The sequence below is a fragment of the Galeopterus variegatus genome, unplaced genomic scaffold, assembly GCF_000696425.1.
Source record: "Galeopterus variegatus unplaced genomic scaffold, G_variegatus-3.0.2 Scaffold70, whole genome shotgun sequence".
NCBI classification, from domain to species: Eukaryota; Metazoa; Chordata; class Mammalia; order Dermoptera; family Cynocephalidae; genus Galeopterus; species Galeopterus variegatus.
This window is the reverse complement of record NW_007726181.1, coordinates 835,195-857,871: the sequence shown is the minus strand read 5'-3', so window position 1 is coordinate 857,871 and position 22,677 is coordinate 835,195. Positions and strand designations below refer to the sequence as shown.

Genomic DNA, 22,677 nt, shown 5'->3' with positions numbered 1-22,677 from the left:
CGGGTGACAGGCGGGAGCCACGCGGGCGCGGAGAGGAGCGCCCCGCACAGCGCCCTCTGGCGGCCTCCGCAGGGACAGCAGGTGCAAAGCGGCCGGAACGAGGGGGGGGATGAGCATGCGCCGTAGAGGAGGTGCAAGGCGGGACACCCATCGGGGAGAGCTCCTCACCCCCCACAGAGGCACCCCTCCCCTCCCACCCGACAGCGCAACCAGCAGAATGGGGCAAGGTCAAGAAGACTAGCACACCCGCCGCCGGGTCCACATGCGCTTGCTGACCAAGGCAGGAGGGGAAGGGGAGCCCCAGGCCGGCACAGGGAGACCAGGCTTGGGTCGGAGCGCTGGCCCTGAGAGGCCGCGTGAATTTGACAGAGTCCCTTTGTAGCGTTGGTCCTCTGTTTCCTCATCCATGAAGCCAGGGGTTGGGTTGGAAGCAGGATGACAAATGGAGCTGCCGGCACTGTCTGGAGGACTGTGAGATGGGAAGTAATCTGTGATCAGCTAGCAATGTCTGCCTCGGGCATAGGAAGGCACAGCAGAGGCCTGTATGCCACGTATTTGAAAAGTCTAGGAATCGTGTCCTAGTCCCTTCCATCCCAGTGCCCTGTGAGTTGGTAATGATACTGCAAGAAGAGTGTGGACCTATGGCTGGAGCTGGGGACACCTTGGAAAAACTCAGCGATGGCATGTGAAGGTCTGCCTCCTGCTGTCTCCCTAGGGCCCGCCCTGTGGCTCTCAGAATGATGGAACCACAGAATTCAATGGGGTGTGTTCCATCAGGCTCTCTGAATCAGATCCTCGGGTGGACACCAATCATAGCTGCCCTCCCAATGCACAAACTTAGTAAGCAGGAGTTTCCTCACAGTGCAATGTGTTATAATCAGATGGTGGACTCCAAAAAGACCACCTTCCTTTATAAATAACATGGTGTTTCACAGCATGGCATGTTCCAGTGTGCCATCCATAGCCCACCAGGAGAAGCTGCTCCAGCTGAGGAGAGGAGGAGTCTGGTCTGCAGCTGGGGATGCGCATAGTTCCCTGAGAGGTTCTCAGCAGGACTGTGGCAGGGGACAGAGGCAGAGGCTATCTGCTGGGGATGGAGGGTGACCCTGACCTAGGTTCCTGGCTCGTAGCCACCTGGCCTCTGGCCACATCCTACAAATGAGTCTCCTTCTTCGCAGCTATTAGTCCCTCCTTTGTTGGGGAGCACCTGCAGTCCTGGCCACTGCCACCGTCTGGGTAGAGGTGTTGCTTGGGCTGTGGCAGGCTGGAGTCAGGGGTGATGAGCTGTTGCAGGCGCTGTGGAGAGAAGAGGTAGTGAGTGGGTGCTGCTGGTGAGAGAGACAGAGATGGTTCCTCCTGTGGGCATCCCCAGGACCCAGCACAGAGCTAGGCCGTGGGGGCAGCTCAGTACAGCATGAGTGAATGAATGAATGAACAGTATGAGACGAATAAAAAGGCAGTAACATGGCAACTGAGTGTGAACAGCCTGGGGTCCTGTCCTGGCTCTGCTGCTGCCTATCCGTGTAATCTTAGGCAACTCACTGAACCCCTACTCGTTTAATTAGTCAGTTAGTTGGTGGCTGGCCAGTTCAGGGATTGAACCCTGGACTTTGGTGTTATCGGCACCATGTTCTAATCAACTGAGCTAACCAGTTAGCCCCCCCACTGTTTTTTGTTTGTTTACATTTGAAAAGCAGTTTTATTTATATAAAAGTATACTTGAAAGACTGCGAATATTAGAAATGTGAGAATTCATCATGTTGATCTGCCAAAGGAATAACATTGAGATTCTGAGCTTAATTCATTAAGTGGATTTTAAAATCTGGTAGAAATTATCTTATGAATTAAAGCCTATTTTATGCTTTTATTGAAGTACTGGATCTTTTCTATTATTATATGTCAGGGTCTATTATAGGTAATTAATATTTCTTTATTTTTATTTTTTATTTTATTTTATTTTTTTGTGATTAAAAAACAAAAACATATCGTCTAATAGGTGAATAGATAAACTGTGGTACATCCATACAATGAAATACAAGTGTACTTCAGAACCCCTCACTGTTAATTTAATCCCCTCATTTCCTCATCTGTAGAATGAGGTACTAGTAAAACACAGGTCATAGAACAGTGGCTGGCAGAGGGCGCATAATCAGCACGTGTCTGTGTTTGTTATTATAATTACCATTCTTGTTATTGCTATTACTTTGTGCTGATTAAATATCTCTTGTTTTTCTGTTATTAGTAGCACTGCTGTTACTGCTCTTGTTACTGGCACCACCCGCTCTCCCTGTCTTCTTGCCCTGAACACAGATGGGATGACTGGAATCATGACATCCTTCTCGTGACCACGAGGTGGCAAGCATGATGATGAAAAGACAACATGTCAGGACAGAAGTGCAGAATTATAGGAACAGTCTGGTCCCTAAGAGCCTCTTTAAGTAGCCGAACTTCGGAGCAGCCCTCATCTCTGACATTTTTTTTTTCCTTTTCTTTTTTCTTTGTTGACCTTCTTGATAGGTAAAAAACAAATAAGATTATTTGCTTAAACTTGTAGGTCAGATAAATTTCTACAGATGTAATGTCTTCGTGGGTCATTGGCTATAGCTCCTTGCAGGAAGGGATGTCCCAGACTCTAAACAGGGGGCCTTTTGCATGTGTTCCCAGGCAAGGTTCAGAAGGGAAAAGATGCTAGAAGCCTGTGAGTGGAGTGAACTGTGCTAGCTGGTTATCGCTTTTTGGAGAGCAAGGAATCTAGGCTCTGTAACCCTCCCGTGTCTGGGCGCCTCTGCGTTCTTGTCTGTGACTTAGTTTTCCCCTTACCCTTTGAGAGTTTACCCTACGTTATCCTGCCCAGATGATCTGCTGGAGCTGGATTCTGCAGGTCTAGGACTCTAGGACTTTGAAGAATGTTTCTGAAAATAAAGCCATTGGACTGTTCTCCAAAGGCCCTTCTCTCTAAGATTCCATGAGACCAAAGGGCTGCTCCACACTCAGAGTATGTACCTGCTTCCAGGGCTCCAGCCATGAGTCCTGCGCTAAGTCCAACCTCTCTGTGCCCTCCTTGAATGCGTCACCTCCCCAAGCCACCTACCTTCTTGAAGGAACCCTGGGTCTTCAGAATAGTGATGAGGATGAAGAGAGGGACGCAGGCCATGGAGGAGAAAGCCAGGAACCAGCCGATGACGTACCCCCAGGGAGGGTACACATAGATGTTGTTGTACGTGAGAGGTGTGTAGTTGCTCAAGGAGAAGAGGAAAGTGGCCTAGAGAGGAAGGAGTAGACGCGTACGAGATGGGGGGTCACTGAAACCCACTCCTCAGCCACTCCCATAGCCCAGGCCAGAGGACAAGGCAGATGTACTGCGGTGCATCCATAAGGTGGAAAGCCATTGCAGAATACGGGCCAAGGCATCACTCGCATCGAGGACTGAGACAGGAGGACGCATAAGGGGGGTGGGGTGGAGAAGCTCAAAACAGATCAACGATCGGGCAGGAGGGGGAGGTCCCATGAGAAATGGATGCAGGATGAACTAGTTAAATGATAGTGATGGTAACTGATGGACGACTTGGCCCCAGCAGAGGAAGCGGGGAGCCAACTCGTAAGAGGGAATGGACCAGCCTCCCAAGGTAGACTGGACAGGCCAGGGAAGAGCCCTGTAGGGCAGGATCCTCTCCCTCACCTGCCCGAGATTTCTGGGGGCAGGAGGGAATAAAGGGGCAGTCGGTTGGGCACATACCAGGCAAAGTCCAGGGGTCAGGAAAAGCCAGGAGATCTTCACCAGGGGCCATGGGCGGTAGCCGATCATGTCCTCAATGTTGTCATAGAAGCGGTTCGCCCCTGACAGGCACGGTGTGGGGAGAGTGTGAGAACCAGAAAATGAGAAGAGCTTCGTGGTCATCTGGTACTCACGGGCTTTGTGCTCTCACCCTCACCCCCATCCTGTGCAGGGAGGCTGGACAGGGCACATGGATAAGAGGTATCCTGGCACCCCAGTGAGGGGCGGGGAGCGGAGTGGCCCACGGCGCAGCCTCTCATCAGTACGATCTCCTGTCTCCCTGCTTAAGGATGAAGACCCTACTGTGCTAACCACAAAGGAGTGACGTGAGCCTAAAATGGAGCTCAGTGGCTATGCAAATGCTTGTTCGCCTATGTAGCAGAGATGAATTTGGTCAAGTCAAAACAGCCAAACAGCCAGGGTCTCGCTGTTCACACACATCACGCAGAGCTCACATAGGGCTAGAAAGCTACCGGGAACAGAACAGTGGTCTAGATCCTAGACCCCAGAGGAAGCACCTCTGACATCCCAATAAATCATGGTGAGAAGGCTGGTTAGTGTTTAGTGAAAACACTGACTGGTTTAGTTTCGTTTTATGTCCTCAGGTTTCCACATTTGCTCCAGTTCTAGGCAGAACTGGTCTTCTATGAGGTAAAGAACCACTCATTGGTGAAGATGCTGGGAGGCTTCTCTACCCCACAGCTCCAAATACCTTCCTGTGATCATGGAAGCAGAAAACCCCACCATTAACGAGCCATTCCTTTGACTTCCAAAAGCCAAAGTTAAAAGCCACATATCACTGGGAAGGTGTAACATACTGAGGTTTATCAGCCATTTCCACCTCACTGTGATTGAATTATCAGATCTTCTCTGAGACAAGTTTTGAAAAGGAGTCGGGGAAAGTCAGGAAGACATCAGATGCTCGCGGTGCACAGGGAAGAGACATCTCCAAAGTGAGGAAAGGACACCAAACAGGGAGACTTAGGGGAGCAAAATAAAAAAATTCTTGTTCATGGCTTCTCCTGAGGGCCTTATGTGGCGCCCAATTACCTCTCTGCCCTGAGCCTGTGACATTGGCACTGTGTCCTCCCCACCTGGTGCAGTGGAGCCAGGCAGGTTTGAGCTACCATGACGTCTCCTCCACTGACTAGCTGTGTGAACTTAGGCAAGAGTCCCAGCCTCTCTGAGCCCCACGCCCCCTCTGTAGAGGCTGTTGTGCAGATTGTGAGGTAGTGTGCAATGCACCCAGTGCAGTGCCTGGCGCACACTAGTGCATCAGCCCAATAAATAAAGGCTTCTCCCCGTCATTATCAGGCATAACAATGGCATGGACAGTGTGGCACTCAGCATCACTGCGTAGTTACCTCAGTGCTGAAGGGGCCAAAACTGGGTGGAGGTCAACAGAAGACAGAATTCACATCAGTCTAAGAAAGAAATGTGTAACAGCCACAATGGAAAAGGTCACATCAAAAACACAGGAATGGGCTTCCTGTCCCTGGAAGTACTCAAGCAAAGCCTGGGTAATAGCCTAATTGTTGGAAAGGGAATGCGGGAATTTGGGGAAGATCAGACTAAGTGGCCCTGAAGGTCACTGCTGACCAGGATTCCCACTGTGAAGGGCCTCTGGCAGCCTCTGTATTGAAAAAACTGTGTACTGTTTGCTGTGGATTGAATTGTGTCCCCCAAAGTCCCTGTATGAACAACTTAATCCCCATTGTGCCACTGTTAAGAAGGTGGGAAATCCTGTTATGGTAAGTGAAAGGTGGAGCCTCAAAGAGCTGATTGGATTGTGAGGACTGTGCCCCGTGAGTGGGTTGATCCATTCTTGGAACAGTGGGAGAGGTTCTGGTGGCTTTAAAAGGACATCGAATGAGGTTAGTCTCTCTCCTGACTCTACCTTCCTCGCAATGCAATATCCTGCGTCACTGAAGTCACCACAGAAGGTGGCCCTCACCATAAGTGTTCTCTGGACTTTGGACTTAGCCTCTGAACTGTAAGTGTTAAATATAGTTTCTTTACAAATTAGCCAGTTTCAGGGTTTTTTTTAATAAGCAACAGAAACAGACTGCTGTGGATTGAATGTCCCTCCTCTACTCATTGAAGCTTAAATTGTGTCCCCCAAAGTTCCAGGTATTGAAAACTTGGCCCCACTGTGACAGTGTTGAGAGGGTGGGGAATCCTATGATGGTAATTGGCAAGTGGGGCCTTTAAGAGGTGATTGGATTGTAGGACCATGCAGTAGTGAATGGATTAATAATGGTGGTCACGGTCGTGGTTCTGAGGGCTTTAAAAGGAGGGCTGGCCCAGTGGCGCACTTGGTAGAGGGCGGCGCTCCCGCCGAGGGTTCGGGTCCCATATAGAGACCGGTCCGCTCACTGGTTGAGCGCAGTTCGGGCGCGACACCGAGGGTTGTCACGAAAAAAGACAAAAAGGAAAAATAAATAAATAAATAAATAAAAGGAGAGCACGCAAGGAGCTCTCTCTCTCTGCTCCACCATTTTCTGCCATGTGAGACCCCTGGGTCACTGCCACCACCCCTGAAACCCTCACCAGATGTGTTCCCTGGACTTCGGGCTTCCCAGCCTCTGAACCGTAAACAATAGATTTCATTTTCTTATAAATTACCCAGTTCCAGGTATTTTGTTATAAGCAACAGAAACAGACTAATACACTGCTGATGACCATTCTCTCACTATTCCAGGAAATCAGTTTTGTCTTTATCCTAGCTCTATCTGCTGTAGTGGGAAATGCCAGGTGTCCCAGCCATGGATAAAACTTCCTAGTAAAAAGAATCAGGACAGCGATACAAAGACACATAGAAGCCAGGAGTCCAGAGCACCCCATCTCATCCTGGACAAATCCTGCCCTTGGTTGGGCCCAAAGGATTTTCCTGCCTGCCCCACGCTGCCCCCACCCCACTTACCATATACCCAGCTGATGCAGATCACTTCAAACACCGAGAGGAAGAGCAGGCATATGCCGCTGGAAGCATAGTAATCAAAGAGCTGGAAGATATACATCCCGCCCTGTGGAGACAGGAGTGGAGCTGAGAGGCCTTGGCCAGTGGCGGGGTGGGACGTGCCCACTCTCAGCACGATGGCAAACACTCATTTGGAACACTGTCCTGCCCAGCCATGGGAACTCATACCTTGCATCTACGAGTTTTCCCTGCCTGCCTCTCACTCAATATCAAGACAATAATCTCTGACAATTGCAGGGTCATTGGGGGGCTGTGGTGGACACAGATTGTTTTGTCTGCCCATCATCCCATCTTCTGAACATTGACACCACCTCACCCTGCACTCTGTTTAGGTTGGGGTGTTGCTCTCTCCTTGCTCCAGGCCTGAATAGGAGTCGTGACCTGGACACTGCGGCCCTCTCTTTCCTTGGGGTAAGCCGGAAGCAGCAACAGCCTCCCTTAATATCACAGGAGGAAAACCTGCCTAAGAATGATGATGTTACTGGAGGGAAGGGGAGCTGGGAGACAGAGAGGCATATTCCTGACAGTATCACTAGAGCACCTGGATCCAACCATGCCTGAAACCAGCTGTCTCTAGGCTTTTCAGTTACCTGACCCAATAAATTCCCCCTTCTGCTTAAGCCCGTTTGTATTGGTTTCTGTCACCTGCAACCAAGACACCTAACTAATACAGGTAGATTCTATTGTGCAGTCCCTACAACCTCGCAGTGGGGGGGGGCAGGGCCACTGTGTTCACCCCCATTTAGTGGTAAGGAAAGTGTGGCTCTGAGAAAGGTCAGCAGTGTGCCCCATGGCTCCCTCGTCCTGCATCCTTGCCCAGAGGCCACCCACCCCGGCTCACCTCGGTGACCAGCAAGAGCCCTATCAGGTAGCACGTGACTGCAATGCCGAGGATAAGGAGCTCCCGCCGCCTGCTCTTCCGGAGCTGCCTGGGGAACATGTCCATGGAAGCCGTCACCAGGCACTCCATACAGACAAACTGTGGGCCAGGAGGGGAGCAGCGTGAGAGGGGTGTAAGGGCGGCTGTGGCCACCTGCCCTGGGACCCCGCCCTGGACTCCTCCCACCCCTTCTCCTGTGCTGATGCACAGGGGTGCAGGGAAGGCACAAAGGGCAGAATGGAGGGTGGCCTGGAATGAAGCCAGCTTGCCCTTGGCCACAACTCCACAACAAAGTGTCTGGTGGTGACGGTTGGAAGGGGGAGACATGTTCTGTCCCCAAGGCTGGGGGGCTGGGGCTGGACAGCTGGAGGAACACCTGGGAGGGAGCTCCAGGTGCGGGGAAGGCTCAGGCCTGGGAGAGCAAAGCAGGTGGCACCTTCACTGAAGAGGGTCTCAAGACCTGGGGTCACCCTACCAACCCCAAGGAAAAGCCCTGGACAGCAGCAGATTCAGAGTCACTGCCAGGGGGAAGAGAGTGAGGGGAAAGCAGTACTGGGACAAGCAGAAGCCTGCAAGAGGGTCACCAGGGTGGGGAGGGGACAGTGCGGGGCAGGGGTGGGAAGGGGCGTACCTGGCTGTCCAGCCCTAGGAATATGAGCATGATGAAGAAAAGGCAGGACCACAGCTGGGACAAGGGCATCATAGTCACAGCCTTGGGGAATGCGATGAAGGCCAGACCAGGACCTGCAGGCACACAGCACAGTCAGGTGAGCTCTGGGGTTCTCGCTGCCCTTGGGGAAGAGGCCCCTCTCCAAGCACTGTGTGCATGTGTGCGTGTGCACATGTGTGTGCATGTGCTTCAAGAGGGCAAAGTGATTCCATCCATTATTCCACTCCTCCCAGGTTCTGGGGAGCACAACATCTATCCATCTGTCCAGCCATCCATGCATGCAACTGTTGGTCCATCCATCCATCCATTGCCCTCTGCTCCTTCCTCCCATGCTCATGGAAGCCCTGCTTTGTGCCAGGCACTGCCCCAAATGCTGAAAGGCTCATATTAACCAGGTTCTAGGACTCCAGCCTCTTTCCGTAGGAAAGAACTGTGCTCTTTGACTCTCCTTCCCCTGGGTCCCAGAGAGCAAGGTAGCACCTACCTGACTCAGCCACTTTAGAAATGGGCACCCCCTGTTCTTGGGACATAAAGCCCAGGATGGAGAAGACGACAAACCCAGCTGCAAAGCTGGTGGCACTGTTCAGGAAGCAGAGGGCGATGGAGTCCCTGTGGGGGTGGGGTAAGTGTGGACAAAAACGGGAAGGAAACAGGAGAGGAAGAGAGAAAGAAAGAAATCGATTAGGGAGGAGAGCTCAAAAGACAGTAAGAGGGTAAAGAAGAGATACAAGAGGAAAGTAAAAGAGAAACACCAAGGAGAAGAGAAACGGAAGAGAGAATGGGAAGAAAGATAAGGGGAGAAAAAGACAAACATCGGGTATCAGAAGACGACAGTAAGGTGAGAGAGAAAAGAGCGGAAGAAGGAAATTTAATCTGGGAAATGAACTCACAATGTCAGTATGACACAACTTGTAACTCTCTGATAATAAGTAAGGAAGGCCAGGGCCCTGTGACTTGTGTCTTGGTCCTGGAGCCCACCCCCAGGACCCCAGCCCTCCTTAGATCACAAAGAGGCCAGGGTCACCCCACTAAGCCCACCCAGCTCTCACCTGTAGCAGTTGTTGTGATACTTGTTGTAGCTGCCCAGGGCTGTCAGGCACCCCTGGCAGATGGCAAAGGAGAAGAAGATCTGGGTGCCCGCGTCCATCCACACCTACAGAAGACCCCAGGAAAGTGGTAGACAGAGGGACGGGGGGAGCCCGCCAGGGCCTGGAGCCAGGGAGATCAGAGACTCAAACCCATCACCCCGCAGCACCAGCCTGGCCCCCTGGTGTTGGCTGAGAGTGTCACGCCTATGTCCCAACTCTCCATTAGCACGTCTTCCCCTTTCTCAATCGTGTTCTCCTCACAGGCAGAGCTCATTCTCAGTTTGGTTCTGTAGGTACTTAGTAAGCACCAAATCCGTATGTTTCACTTGAATGTCTCAGGTCTAGGCTCATCTGCAAGGCACAGCTAAGAGTCACTTGTCCTCATTCAACTAGTGTGTGTGTGTGTGTGTGTGTGTGTGTGTGTGTGTGTGTGTGTGTGTGTGTAGTGCCTTAGGCAGGCAGCTATGACCTGGGGGCAAAGAAATCACTTCATTACAATATAAAGGAAAGAACCACCAGGACTTCACGGGATGGGGGGGCGGCAAAAAATGTGTTCAGACAAATCCTAGAGGACGAAATACAAATGGTCAATAAAAAAAGTGGGGAAAGGTCAAACCTCCTCAATAGTAAAAAAAAATTAAATTAAAACAACAAATTATAATGAAATCTCGCAAGGGCCCTGCAGAAAGAAGGGTGTCCCTGAACACTGGTGGAGAAGGTCTACATTTCTCTAAAGCCAGTTTACATAAAACGTTCATCACCTACATGTCCAAGAACAGGGTGGGCTCTACGAGGACAGGAAGCCTTGTCTGTTTCATCCACTGACCTATCCCCAGCACCAGAACAGCACTTAATGGGTCCTCAGTACATTTCTGTTGCATGCATGAGGGAATGATGGATGGGTGGAGGAAATATTGTACAAGTGTTAAAAAAGACATTTACAGGTGAATGTAGTAGCATGGAAAATGCTGACAATATAACTTAAGTGAAAAAAGGATATATGTCTCTCTAAATATGATTAACTGTGTTAAAACACACACACACCACCTGGAAAAAAAGTTGGAAGGAGATATACTAAAATGCTAACAGAGAGTGTATCTGAGTGATGGACTATAAGAAAATTTTAGTTCCTTTTTCATAGTTTTCTTCCCAGATCGTCTAATTTTTCTCTAATGGTGATCTATGAAACAAAGGAAAAAGCAATAAAGACTTTCAAAAGCACAGTCCTGGTTTTGGGTGGGAGACACCTGGGCAAACGGTCCGCAGCACAGTGCCCACCTGGGGGTCCTTGAGGCGGAACAAATCCGGCTTCAGGTAATAGACGATGCCCTCGTAGGCTCCGGGAAGCGTGACGCCACGGATCAGCAGGATGACAAGCATCAGGTAGGGAAAGGTGGCCGTGAAGTAAACAACCTGGAGGGGAGCAGGCCACGCTCACTGCTGGCAGGGCCACAGCAGCCGGAGGAGACAGGAGTCCCCGGTGGGCTCCCGCTACCCCTCCCCAGACAGGCAGCGCACATTGCACGGGGCTCCCCCAGCTATCCCATATCTTAGAGACGCTGCGAGGGGCGAGCACGTGAGAGCTTGCACCCCTTCCTTCACGTGTTCCAGCGGGTCTTGCTCTCCCCAGCAGAGCGTGAGACACATTGACAGGGGGGAGGCGGGGGAGCGGAAGAAGGGGAGGGAGGGGTACAAGTTTCCAGCCCATAACTTTTCTAAGACTATGTTTAAATCCAGGATGTGATCTCCTTTCATACCTTATCATGGCTGTTCTCCCCATGCCCCCTGGTGAGGGCAGAACTGCCCCTCGCCATGGGGAGGGTGACCAGATTTGTGCAGTGATCTGTGGGGAAATTCACGCTGTACTTTTCCAGGCTTACGGTTGGGGGAGCAGCAGTGACCTGAGCTCTGGGATCCTGAAAACACTCAAAGGGCATTCCATTCTGCCCGCGACCAAGCTCAGCTCCTTCCCTGAGGTGGCGGCACTGTGCTATCATTACTGCTTCTACCATATTTACCATTGCCATTACTATTACAATAATCCAGGGAAGGGGAAGCTGCTGCAGAAACAGCCTAAATGTATGGCCAATCAGAGAAGCCAGTACCCTGTCCATTCCTGGCTTTAAAAAAGCATCGAGCATTCGTCTCAGATTCTCTAGGCTGGAAATAATGCTGAAATCTGGATTCTCTCTATATAGCAAGCCCACTGCTGTCCAATCTTGGTTTGAACCCCTTCAGTGACTGGAAACTCATGACCTCAACTACAGTTCTGTTTGCTAGTACATACTAAAAATTGTCTTGATATGTTGTTAAATGCAAGTAAGTCACGAGAGTGTGTAATCCTAATTATGTAATACACACACATTATGAATGAATACCCTCATACATACATAAAATAAACTACAAGGCAATACAGCAGAAGTTAGAAATTTGCAGATCCAGGACCAGCCCTTGGCTCACTTGGTAGAGTGCGGTGCTGCTAACACCAAGGCTACAGGTTCGGATCCCATATAGGGATGGCCGGTTAGCTCACTTGGGAGAGCATGGTGCTGACAACACCAAGTCAAGGGTTAGGATCCCATTACCTGTTATCTTTTAAAAAACAAACAAAAAAGAAATTAGCAGATCCAACCTGCCATCACATTGATGGCTCATACAGTGATTAGCTCAAACAGTGGGACTTTCATGGTCTTTATTTTGCTCTGAATATTACTTATGCAATCAGGTCTTTTGAAGTCATTGAAAAAGAATGTCCTTGTATTGAGCTAACCTCTGCCTTCCTATGACTTCTGTTCTCACCATGCATCTCCCATAAAAGACTAAGAAAGAATAGTTTCTTAGTAGAGAAAAATTGGTTCTCCAGAGGGACCCACAGAGAGCTTACCAGGAGCTAGAACACCTCACCTTGCCTGTGGACTTGACCCCCTTCCAGATGCAGAAGTAGCAGATGATCCAGGCCAGCAGGAGGCATAGGGCCAGCTCCCAGCGCAGGGCCCCCAGGTCGTGGATACCCACTGTGATGCCCAGAACCCGTCTCCTGATGGATTGGGAAAAATAGATAACCAGGTGAGAGGATAAAAGGGACAATTTTCCTCTGTCACCAAGTCTCCTGATTCTTAGAGCTGACCCCACAGATCTCATTTTCCAGGATTTCCCCATCCCCGTGGCCTGCCATGTTCCCACCTGTGGTCTGTGTGCCCAGGCTGTTAGAAGACCAAATCATTGTAATCCCATAGGTATCTTTGTCTTTCTAACTCATCCAGATTTATCTGTTGTACAGAGATAGAGAGAGAGAGAGGTGAGGAATGCATGAATGAGTGTATGGAGAGTAGATATTTATACATGCTGGCTGGTGAGCAGTACATGGGTATCAAGCGGAGGGGCTGAATGTGTGTTACTAATCTAAAGATGTGGGGGGTGATGGAAATGTGCGTGCATCTGCGGTTTGGATAACCGTGAGGGTGCACATGTGAAGGCATGTGGGGTAAGGTCAGTGTGAGGGTACAGGGGGACTTGTGTGAGGATGTAGGTGGACACGTGTGGCTGTGAAGGTGCATGTAGTTGTGTAGGAAGGTGAATGTGTGAGTGGAGGGTTTGCCCATTTCTGTGGTATAAATACTCCCACCTTGGCTGATTTCAAGCTACCAACATGGCATCCCTGAACATAAGACTGGGAAGAGATGTGCACGGCCAGCTCTCCTAAGGCTGTGGAGGCTGTTGGCAGCACACGGCTGGGTGTGTGCAGGTGAGGGCAGATGTGGAAGTGGAGGTGGACGTGCATGAGTACGTAAGTTGATAGGGATCAATGTGAGTCCAGGTGGACACACATGGTTTGTGGTAAGTGTGAGGTGTAGCTGGACAAGGGTGGGTAGAGGTGTGTTCCTTCACCCCTCAGTGACGTGTGGGCTGGGGCGGGGGTAGGAGGTTTGGTAAGTGCTGGAAAGCATGCACAGAGAGTCTTAAACTTGCACCCCAGGCATTCAAACTTGCACAGCTCGGACATCCAGATTCCCTCTGCTTGGATCCCCCTAGCAAGTGGCAACCAGGCCCAGCACCTACTCCCAGAATTCCATGACAGGTGAGGTGAAGTTCTCAGAGGGGGTCACTGTCCTGGATCCCGAGTGGTTCAGAAAGTCCATGCAGTGCTCTGTTAGGGACAAGATGGGGAGAGACACCCTCATACCCGAGTCTCCCCGAACCTCTGGCCTTGCAGCCTTGTGGTCCCCACCATCCCTAGTTCCAAGAGCTTCCTGGGGAGCCCCCACTCTCCAGAGTGCCAGGAGTTGGCTGCTCAGGTGGCTTGCACTTGCCGTGGCTCCTGTTCCCATGGATCTGGCTGCTCATCTGGCCACCCTGCCAACCTCTGAAATGATCCAGACTCCAGACCCACTCTGCCCCACAGACGTGGCCCGCATACACAGCCATCTCCTAACTTGCCTGCTGTGTCACCCCCGCCTCCCCATTCTACAGATAAAAGGACTGAGTCTGCATGCCCGCCCCTCTTCTGCCTCGAACACCATCCACACCGTGGACTCTTTCTCCTCCTTCAGGCCTCAGCTGGCACTGCTACCCGCTTGCTCTAGTTACTGTGCTCTCTCTTTCACCCACACGATTTGTAGTTGTCTGTTAATTTGTCTGTTTCTGCCTCTAGACTGTAAACCGTGAGGGCTGGGTCTGTGTTGCTTTTGCTCAGCCTCAGATTGATCTCTGGCACTTGGCACAGTATTTGGCACACTGTATGTGCCCAGTAAATATTTGCTAAATGAATGAGCGAGTAATGATAACTCCTTGCAGTTGTATCAGACAGTCCCACTGGGTTCTCACAACCACACTGGGTCCTGGTGGCTGGTCGAAGGTCCTGCAGAAGAGTCAGCCAGCAGAACAGGCACCAGAGCCCATGCACTTGACTTTAAGGAAGCTCGGCCATATGCTCTGTCACTATTTGGCTATCAATAGCCACCACGGCCCAGCCAATAGGGAGAGGCCCTATCCAGGGGCTGAAATGATGGATACCTGTGTTCCAGGCATTGGTGCAGGTCATCCAGGGCAACTCAGAGGTGAAGGAGCTGAACAGGTAGAAGAGGGCCCAGGCGAGGATGATGATGTAGTAGACATTCAAGTAGGACTCAATGACCACAGAGGCCAGACCAATGCCTTCCGCAGTGACGGTGCCGTGGGGAGCAACAGGAGAATCCAAGAGACCAACGTTAGCCGAAAAAGTCAGATATAAGCTGCCAGTGCTGGCCACAAGCATATGAGTGCTACACAAAGAGAACCCCTGAGAAGCCATTCACAGCATATTTTTTCTTTGTCTTTTTTTGTGTCCGGCAACGGATCGCAACCCTCAGTGTTGCGCCCGTAAGGGACCGGGACCGGCAACGGGATCGCAACCCTCAGTGTTGTGCCCGCACCTCGCTCAGCCAGTGAGCGGAACCGGTCTGTAGGTGGGATCTGAACCCTCGGCGGGAGCGCCGCCGCGCTCCCAAGCGGCGCACTGTAGCAGTGCGCCACCGGGCCGGCCCCCACAGCATATTTTTTCTAAGTAAGAAAAGCAGTTTACAGAATACGGTCGTCTGTGGGTTTAATGTCCCCCTGAAGCTTGATTCCCGTTGTAACAGTGTTGGCAAATCAGACTATGGCGACGTTGAAAGATGGGGCCTTTAAGAGGTGATTGGATCATGATGACTATGCCCTTGTAAGTGGATTAATCCATTCATGGAGTAATGGATTAATGGCTTAGTGGGTTGTCACGGGAGTGGCACTAGTGGCTTTATAAGGACAGCAAGTGAGCACGTTAGAGAGCTCTTGTCATCCTTGCCATGTGACACCTTGCATCGCAAGGGGACCCCGTAGAGAGTTCCCACCCAGAATAAAGCCTTCACCAGATGTGTTCCCTGGACCATGGACTGTCCAGCCTCCCAAACTGTAAGAAACAAATTTCATTTCTTTATAAATTACCCAGTTGCAAGTATTCTGTTATAAACAACAGAAAATGGACTCATACACTGTCCCATGCATTCTCCCAGTTTTTAAATTTATATTTGAAGTTTTTTTTTCCCCCCATGGGAAAAACTGGAAGAATCTTCACCCAAAAGTTAACCAGTGGTTCTCTAGGTGATAGGATTTTAGCTCACTTTTTCAAGATTTTTTTCTCTTTGCCTATCTGTATTTTGTAGGGTTTTTTTTATTGCAATTCTGTATTACTTGTAAAATCAAAGGGAGCAGAAAGTAAAGAAGTAAGTAGGAAAACTTGGTAAGAATCATCCCAAAATAGGAGCAAAACCAAGAAACCAGTGAGGAAGAGAGAAGGGGTCCCCGCAGCAGGAGCCCTGGAGCCTGAGTCAGCATCAAATGCCATCTCACCAGGAGCAAGGAGCAAGCGTGTCAGCAGAGGTGGGGACCTCGTGCTTCTGTGTTAGCACTTACGGTGAGGTCTTGTGGTTAGTGCGGTGGGAGGGCGCGAGGGGAGGAGGACTTGCGGGCACGCGCGTGTGCACACCCCCATCCACATTCTACAGAAGGAGAATCTTTACCACTGTCATTTTAAAAGTAGCATGTTGCCAGGTGGCTTGCTAGACCTGCGGTGTGAAGGCCAACTGGGGAGGGGGTGGGGGCAGGGGCTCCCTGGGGTTAGAGCCCTCCTTGCCCCTCCCCACCCTCTTCCCACCCTGCTTGCACTAGTTCCCGAGAGCAGAGGCTGCATCCTGGTTGTCTCTCGTTAGTCGATGCTCAATAATTATTTAATGAAAGACTCTGGGCTGTTCAAGAACAACCCACCAGCCTGAGAGCTGGTTGAAAAATCAATGCTGCCTGTGCATAAACCGTCCCTTTGCTAGGCGATCCCACTCTGGCGAAGGATGGGTTTTTCCTGCATGGTGGTCTCCCTGAAGTGTCTGTGGCTAGGGCATCGGGGAGGGGAGGTGGCTGGGTCTGCTGATAGCAGGAGAATGGGTGGCTGTCTGGCCGGTGGGGTATTTAATAGAGCATGCACACACAGACATCCACAAAAACACACAAGCGGCCACTGTGCTGGCCGCCAGAACGTGCTGTGCTACCTCGGCCTGCCTGAACAGGGCTGGGGTCAGCCCCATAAACACCGTGGACCCGGGAGGAGGGGAGGAGCCAGGCCCGGGGCAAGCGATTCTGGTGGTGCTGGCAGAGAGGGGCAGGCGGAGAGGGGCAGGCGGCTGTCAGGGGCTTAGCAGCTGGTAGCTGTGTAACTGAGGAGGGAGGTGCGGGTGAGGGCAGGATGTGTTTCTCGTTGCACTTGCATGCGTCCTGGGTGGGAGCGGGACAGGCAGTTAGGCTAGCAGAGAGCAGGCAGGAAGTGGCCTGGACATCCACCAACACAGGTGCACACACCTTGAGTAGGCCTCTCCCTGAGGCCCAGGCCCCAGGGAAGAAGAGCAGTCTCCCCTCCCCCATCCAGTGCCCTGTTTGCTCAGCCTGTCCATGGCACTCCATGGGATAGGAAGTCTGTGCATTCCAGAGAGGCCAACCCAAGCTGATCAAGAGCTTTCTTGGACCTACGGATAGGACACAGCTGGGTGGGACACTGACACTATTGCTGGGGTCCAGAGCAGAACACCAGGAAACTGTGTCCTGGCTGAGGCCACAGCACTCCTGGAGCACCCAGAACTTGTGAGCAGAAACACGATGGGCCAAGCTTCACTCTGATGCCCCACGAGGCAGGGGCACCACACTGGCCTTGCCTGTGGTGCAAGGCAGTAGACGGGTTCCCAGCCTGCTGAAGAGCCAGCTTTTTCCCCACGTGCTCACCTCTATCAGGCCCACTTGGTTTGGCCCCTGCCTGGGGGAAGCCCAGATAGTCTAGCCCCTGGGGCTCCCTTAGGGACTGCTGTGAGGGAAAGGGTCCATTTTTAATACACGAGGAACCTCTCAGGGACAAGGAGACCCCATGGGTTTCTCACTGGCCCCCAGGGGACTGGCCAATCAACTAAAGAGGGGTTAGGGAAGGACCCCCCAAGCTGCTCCCATTAGTGCCAACAGACCCATGCAGAGAGAAGCAGCAGCTGTCCCTGATACAGTCAAGAGGGAAAAAGCATGGGCTTTCAGCTCAGGTAGACCTGGGTTCAAATACAAATGACCTCATCCTCCTCATCTGCAAAATGAGGTTAATAGTTATTGGAAGATTAGGTGAGAAATTGCATGTAAAGTGCTAACATGAGCCTGACACACAGTAGGGCTCAATAGATGTTAGATATCACCACCGTCGTCATTACGATTATTATACACTTCGGAGGCCCATCTGGAGCCACGCCATACACTCAGAAACACATTTTCCATAAAGTTAATGAAGATTAACTTCACTTGCAGGGACCGCCTTCTAAGTCTGTGCACCTAATTTTGTATTTGTAATTTTGTATGCCTTTTCTTGAAGAGCATCCTCCTCCCCAAGTTTTAGAAGCTCTGGGCCCTAGAAATCCTGATCATGCACTTCACAGAGGACAAGAGTGGATGAATGAATGGGGCAGTGAACAGGTAAGGAGCCGGAGGGGAACCCTGGAGGGATGTCGGGAAGATGCTGGCCCCATGGATAGGAACGGGGGGTGCTCACCCTGGAAGAGGGGACAGATCTTCCTCCAGGCCGTGACGCTCCCTTGGCTGGTATACTGGCCCAACGCCACCTCCAAGAAGAACACGGGGATGCCGCACGTGAAGAAGAAGATAAAGTATGGGATGAGGAAGGCTCCTGGAGAGGAGGGGAGAGGCCAGGCTGAGCCACACCCCACCTCTTCCCCAGCCTTGCTCCTGCAGCCCGAGGCCCTTCCCAGAGACCTGTCCTCCAGCCCCCGTCCCCGCCTCCTTCCTCACACCCCCCAAGGACTCAAGCCAGCTTCCTCCTGTTCCCGTGCTCTCAGGGCAGGTATAGGCGGAAATGTTCTGATCTGAACCCTGTGTGGAGCTGGAAAGGCCTTCGAAGGGAAAGGAAGGAGAATTTAGGTGGAAATCCTAATATACGCACTGTTTACTTTCTTAGTGTCCTTTACAGATCTAGTCAGTGTATCATCTTTGGAACAAAAACATATTTATTATTTGAGATGCTTATTAAATTATCAAGTTTGGTACATTTTAGAGAAAAAAAAAAAAAAAAACCTTGGAAATATTATTTTCCCACAGTAGTTTTCAGAGGGTTTTTTCCCCTCCATCAGGCCCTGATCTGAACCGAGCTCCTAGCAGAGAAGGCCGTCATGTAATGCAGGTGCTGACATGTAGGCACCAGAGAGAGGCCAGGCCTGGAACACATCCAGCAAATTGTACAAGAATGGAATCTGAAGACGACTCTAATCCCAGGGCACCCACTGTAGTAGCAGTCACCCCACCTCGGAAGGCCATCTATGGTGAATGGATTATTGCTTATTGTACAGTATTAGCACTTAGTCATTTGGTGCTTACTGTATGTCGGGCACTCTTCTAAATGCTTCACCAATATCAAAATCCTCACAAAACAACCTCTCACGGAGCAGGTACTATTGTTATCCCCTGTTGCCAGATGAGAAAACTAAGGCCAGTTTAAAGATGCAAAACCTGAGGCACGAATGAGGAGATTGAGGCACAAACCCAGGTGGTCTGATCCTGAGTCTGTGCTCTTAAACAGCACATTATAGTGCTTCTGAAGTAATCCTTATTATTTTGTAGAAAAAATAGAAAGCACAAAGGGAAAGAAACATGCATTGTGTATCCTTCCAAATTTCTTCTAAGCACACACACGTATATTTCATTTTTGCAAAAACGAGGACCTACTATATATTATTCGATAATGATTTTAAAAATTTATATCATGAACCTCTTCCTATCAATAAATATATGTCTACATCACTTTTGATGGCTGTCTAGTATTCCACCACGTGCATCTGTCCTGGTGGCTTCATGAGCACCTCAGCACTGGACTTCCTGCTGTTTCATTAGAAGCACCGCCGCGATGAAGACCACAGCCCACATCCTTGTGTGCTTGTCTGATCTGCTCCTTTGTGCACATTTCCAATGGACGAATTGCTGGGTCAAAAAGTACTCACTTTTTTTTTTTTTTGCTTCGTGTGTGTGTGTTAAAATATACGTAACATAAACCATTTTAACCAGTTTTAAGTGTACAATTCAGTGGCATTAAGAACATTCACAGTGTTGTGCAACCATCCCCACCATCCATCTCCTGGATTTTTCTACATCCCATACTGAAACTCTGCACCCATTAAACACTAACTCCCATTCCCTTCTCCTCCAGCCCCTGGCAGCCACGATCCTACTTCCTGTCTCTATGAATCTGCCTATTTTAGATACCTCGTGTAAGTAGAATCATGTAGTATTTATCTGGCTTATTTCACTTAGCATGTCTTCGAGATTCATCCGTGTTGGAGCATGTATCAGAGTTTTCTTCTTTTTTAAGGCTGAATGATATTCCCTTGTAGGTACACACATTTTGTTTGTCCATTCATCTGGTGACAGACATTTGGGTTGTTTCCCCCTTTGGGATATGCACATTTTTTAAAGGTCTTTGATATGCATTTCCAAATTGCCTTCCAAAACTCTGGTACCCATCTGTACAGCATGTGAGCAATAGCAATCCGTGAGAGTAAAGGAGGAGGATTTCTTTCTTCTGGACCCTAGGGAGCCACAGCAAGCCGATAACTCTCCACTGAGTCCTGAAGTCCTTTTTAACCCCATGCCTGCCTTTCCAAATACCAGAGTAATACGAGAGCATTGGTAAACCCAGTGCCAATAACACCACTGACTCTTCTGAGTTGCTTGGATGGTCACAGGGGCTACGCTGAGGGGCAGTGTTCAGAAGGGACATGGCTAGAGGACTCCCCCACAGGGCACTTTACAGGAAGTCTCTGGGGGCTTGTGGCCCACAGGGCCCCTTCCCACCAGCAATATGGAGGTCCTTCCCTCTGATAAAGGAAATGGCTTCAGTTCTGTCCTGGGAATGTGGACCTGTGCCCACAGAAGAGGGGGTGACATCAGGAGGCCTGGAGCTGGGCCTCCCTCAGGCTGAGTACACCGGAGAGGGCAGCACCAGGCCTGGACCTCAGGGGGGCAGGGGAGGAGGCAGGTTCTGGATCAAGTATAGGGGCACCCTCCATTCTTGGCTTTTCCCTGGGTATCCCCCACACTAACACTGTAGATGCCTTCCCCTCAGATTAACTTCTCAGAACCCCTGCTTTGGGAAGTCAACCTCGTCTCCAGTCCTCTCGGTGTCTGCCCAGGCTATGCACACAAGCAGCCTGATGATGTTCCACAGAAATCTTTGCAGATGGGGTGACTTGAAGCTTGTGGTTAATATAAAATGTCCCTCCCTCTGCTCCAAGCTACACCTTTTATCAATGCCAAGCACTCTTTCCTGAACCACTGACAATCTGGACTATCAGAATTACATAAAGTTCTCTTTGAGGAGAACCACTTCTTATAGATAATCTAGTTTAGTGACTCTATTCTTTTTCATAACCAAAGACCTTGTTAGACTAATAACCTTAATATTATTTTTGTCTCTTTTAAAAGATTTTTCTCTACAGAACTGTTTAATTATGAATTAATCAAACTGTTTAATTAATAACCAGTTAATTTCCCTGAATATATTAACAAAAATCCCATTTAACTGCCAATCAGGGCTTATGGTCAGCTTGAGATAAACCCTGTTCCCACAATGAGTTAGTACAATTCCAGCCTAAAGAAAAAAACTGACACTTGGGTTAGTCTGTGACATCGTGTTCCCACATAAATCCATTATTAGGTTGTCCAAAACTAATTCCTGGCCCTTTTTCGCTACCTTTCTAGACCCCCAAAGACCAGCGACCCCAGATTGGGACCCCAGACCTCATTTGGCCCCCTCGTGTTAAAGATGAAGGAGAGGAAACAGCGGGATGGCAGCGTGTCTTTCCCAGTGGGTAGGTTGGGACAGAGCTGCAGTGAGAACGCAAGTGACAGAGGTGTAATGCCACCTGCTTGGCCCTGCCACCTCACAGACGACCTGGGCTCAGCCTTCACCGTCCCATGGCGTCATGGTGCTCACCTTGCCCTCCACCCCACCCCTCAGCCAGGACAGAGGCAGGGCAGCCACCGGAACCTGAAGCCCTTCAGGTCCCCTGTCCTCCTCTACGATATGAGGCTTAGACGAGCTCATCTTTAGCTGTAGCTCTAACACCTCTATGTCCGTGAAATTGTGGCCTGGGACAAAGAGATAAATCCCCAGCCCTACCACTTCTCCCTGCCTCCCCAAGCCTCTGGCCCAGTGCCTGTCTCCCACTCCCAGTCCAGGCACCATAACTCTGACCCACCCAAAAAGCCCCATTTCTATTTCTTTGGACTTATTGGTTCAAGCAATTTGCAGTGATAAGTTTCAAAACACATAGCAAGATACACAGTAGATACTCTGCAAATATTTGTGAAATTAAAAATAGTGTGTAGAAAGATTTTCTAAACAGTAGTTATCTATAAATATGAGTGTTTCTTCCTATTACCTTCCTGGAATGTTTCTAAAATTTACAACGAACGTATATTATTTCCACAAGAAGAATAGAGGTAATTTCAAGGGACAAAAATGAATCTGAGCAGTCACAAAGGACCACATATTGAATGATTCTATTTATATGAAATATTCTGAATAGATGGATCCATAGAGAAGGCAGCATATTTGTGGCTGCCCAGGGCTAACAGGGAGAGGGGATGGGGAGTCACTGCTAATGGGGACATGGTTTGTTTGGGGGTGATTAAAATGTTCTAAAATTGATTGTGGAGATGATTGCATAATTCTGTGAAAATACAAAAAAACCACTGAATTGTACATTTTAAAAAATGAATCTGGGGCCAGCCCGGTGGCACACTGGAGAGTGCACTGCTTGGGAGTGTGGTGGTGCTCCCGCCGAGGGTTCGGATCCCATGTGGAGACCGGTTCCCACTCACTGGCTGAGCACGGTGCGGGCGCGACACAGAGGGTTGCGATCCCGTTACCGGTCAGTAAAAAAGACAAAAAGGAAAAAAAAAAATGAATCTGGCCTCTCCCCACCATGACCCTGCTAATTTTTACTACCAGTACTGAAAAATAATAAAATTATGTTTCTTTAATTTGAAAAAATCATAGACATCATTTCTCTGATCAAAATTCTTCAGTGGTTCTCATCTCACTCTGATCAGAGCTTACGAGAGCTGACCTGTTACCTCTCCCATCTCAGCCCCTGCTCGCTCCCTCCCCCAGCCGCCCAGCCCTCAGCCCCCCAGCCGCCCAACCCCCCAGCCTCCCAACACCCCCAGCCCTCAGTCCCCCAGTCC

General features: G+C 50.1%; 1 protein-coding gene across 1 annotated transcript in view; it reads right to left on the bottom strand.

Moving 5' to 3' along the window:
* Positions 1-865: 865 nt before the first annotated feature.
* The window catches only part of SLC6A12 (solute carrier family 6 (neurotransmitter transporter), member 12), a 27,948-nt gene continuing 6,136 nt past the window's right edge, over positions 866-22,677 (bottom strand). The window contains exons 3-15 of the mRNA XM_008577785.1: positions 17,972-18,106; positions 14,407-14,547; positions 13,453-13,540; positions 12,298-12,430; positions 10,672-10,806; positions 9,355-9,458; positions 8,790-8,914; positions 8,267-8,379; positions 7,597-7,734; positions 6,699-6,801; positions 3,737-3,837; positions 3,092-3,262; positions 866-1,296 (exon numbers count right to left, since the gene is read on the bottom strand). Of these exons, the coding sequence (XP_008576007.1) occupies positions 1,153-1,296; positions 3,092-3,262; positions 3,737-3,837; positions 6,699-6,801; positions 7,597-7,734; positions 8,267-8,379; positions 8,790-8,914; positions 9,355-9,458; positions 10,672-10,806; positions 12,298-12,430; positions 13,453-13,540; positions 14,407-14,547; positions 17,972-18,106 (1,631 nt within the window). The 3' untranslated portion in view covers positions 866-1,152. The remainder of the gene's footprint in view (positions 1,297-3,091; positions 3,263-3,736; positions 3,838-6,698; positions 6,802-7,596; positions 7,735-8,266; positions 8,380-8,789; positions 8,915-9,354; positions 9,459-10,671; positions 10,807-12,297; positions 12,431-13,452; positions 13,541-14,406; positions 14,548-17,971; positions 18,107-22,677) is intronic.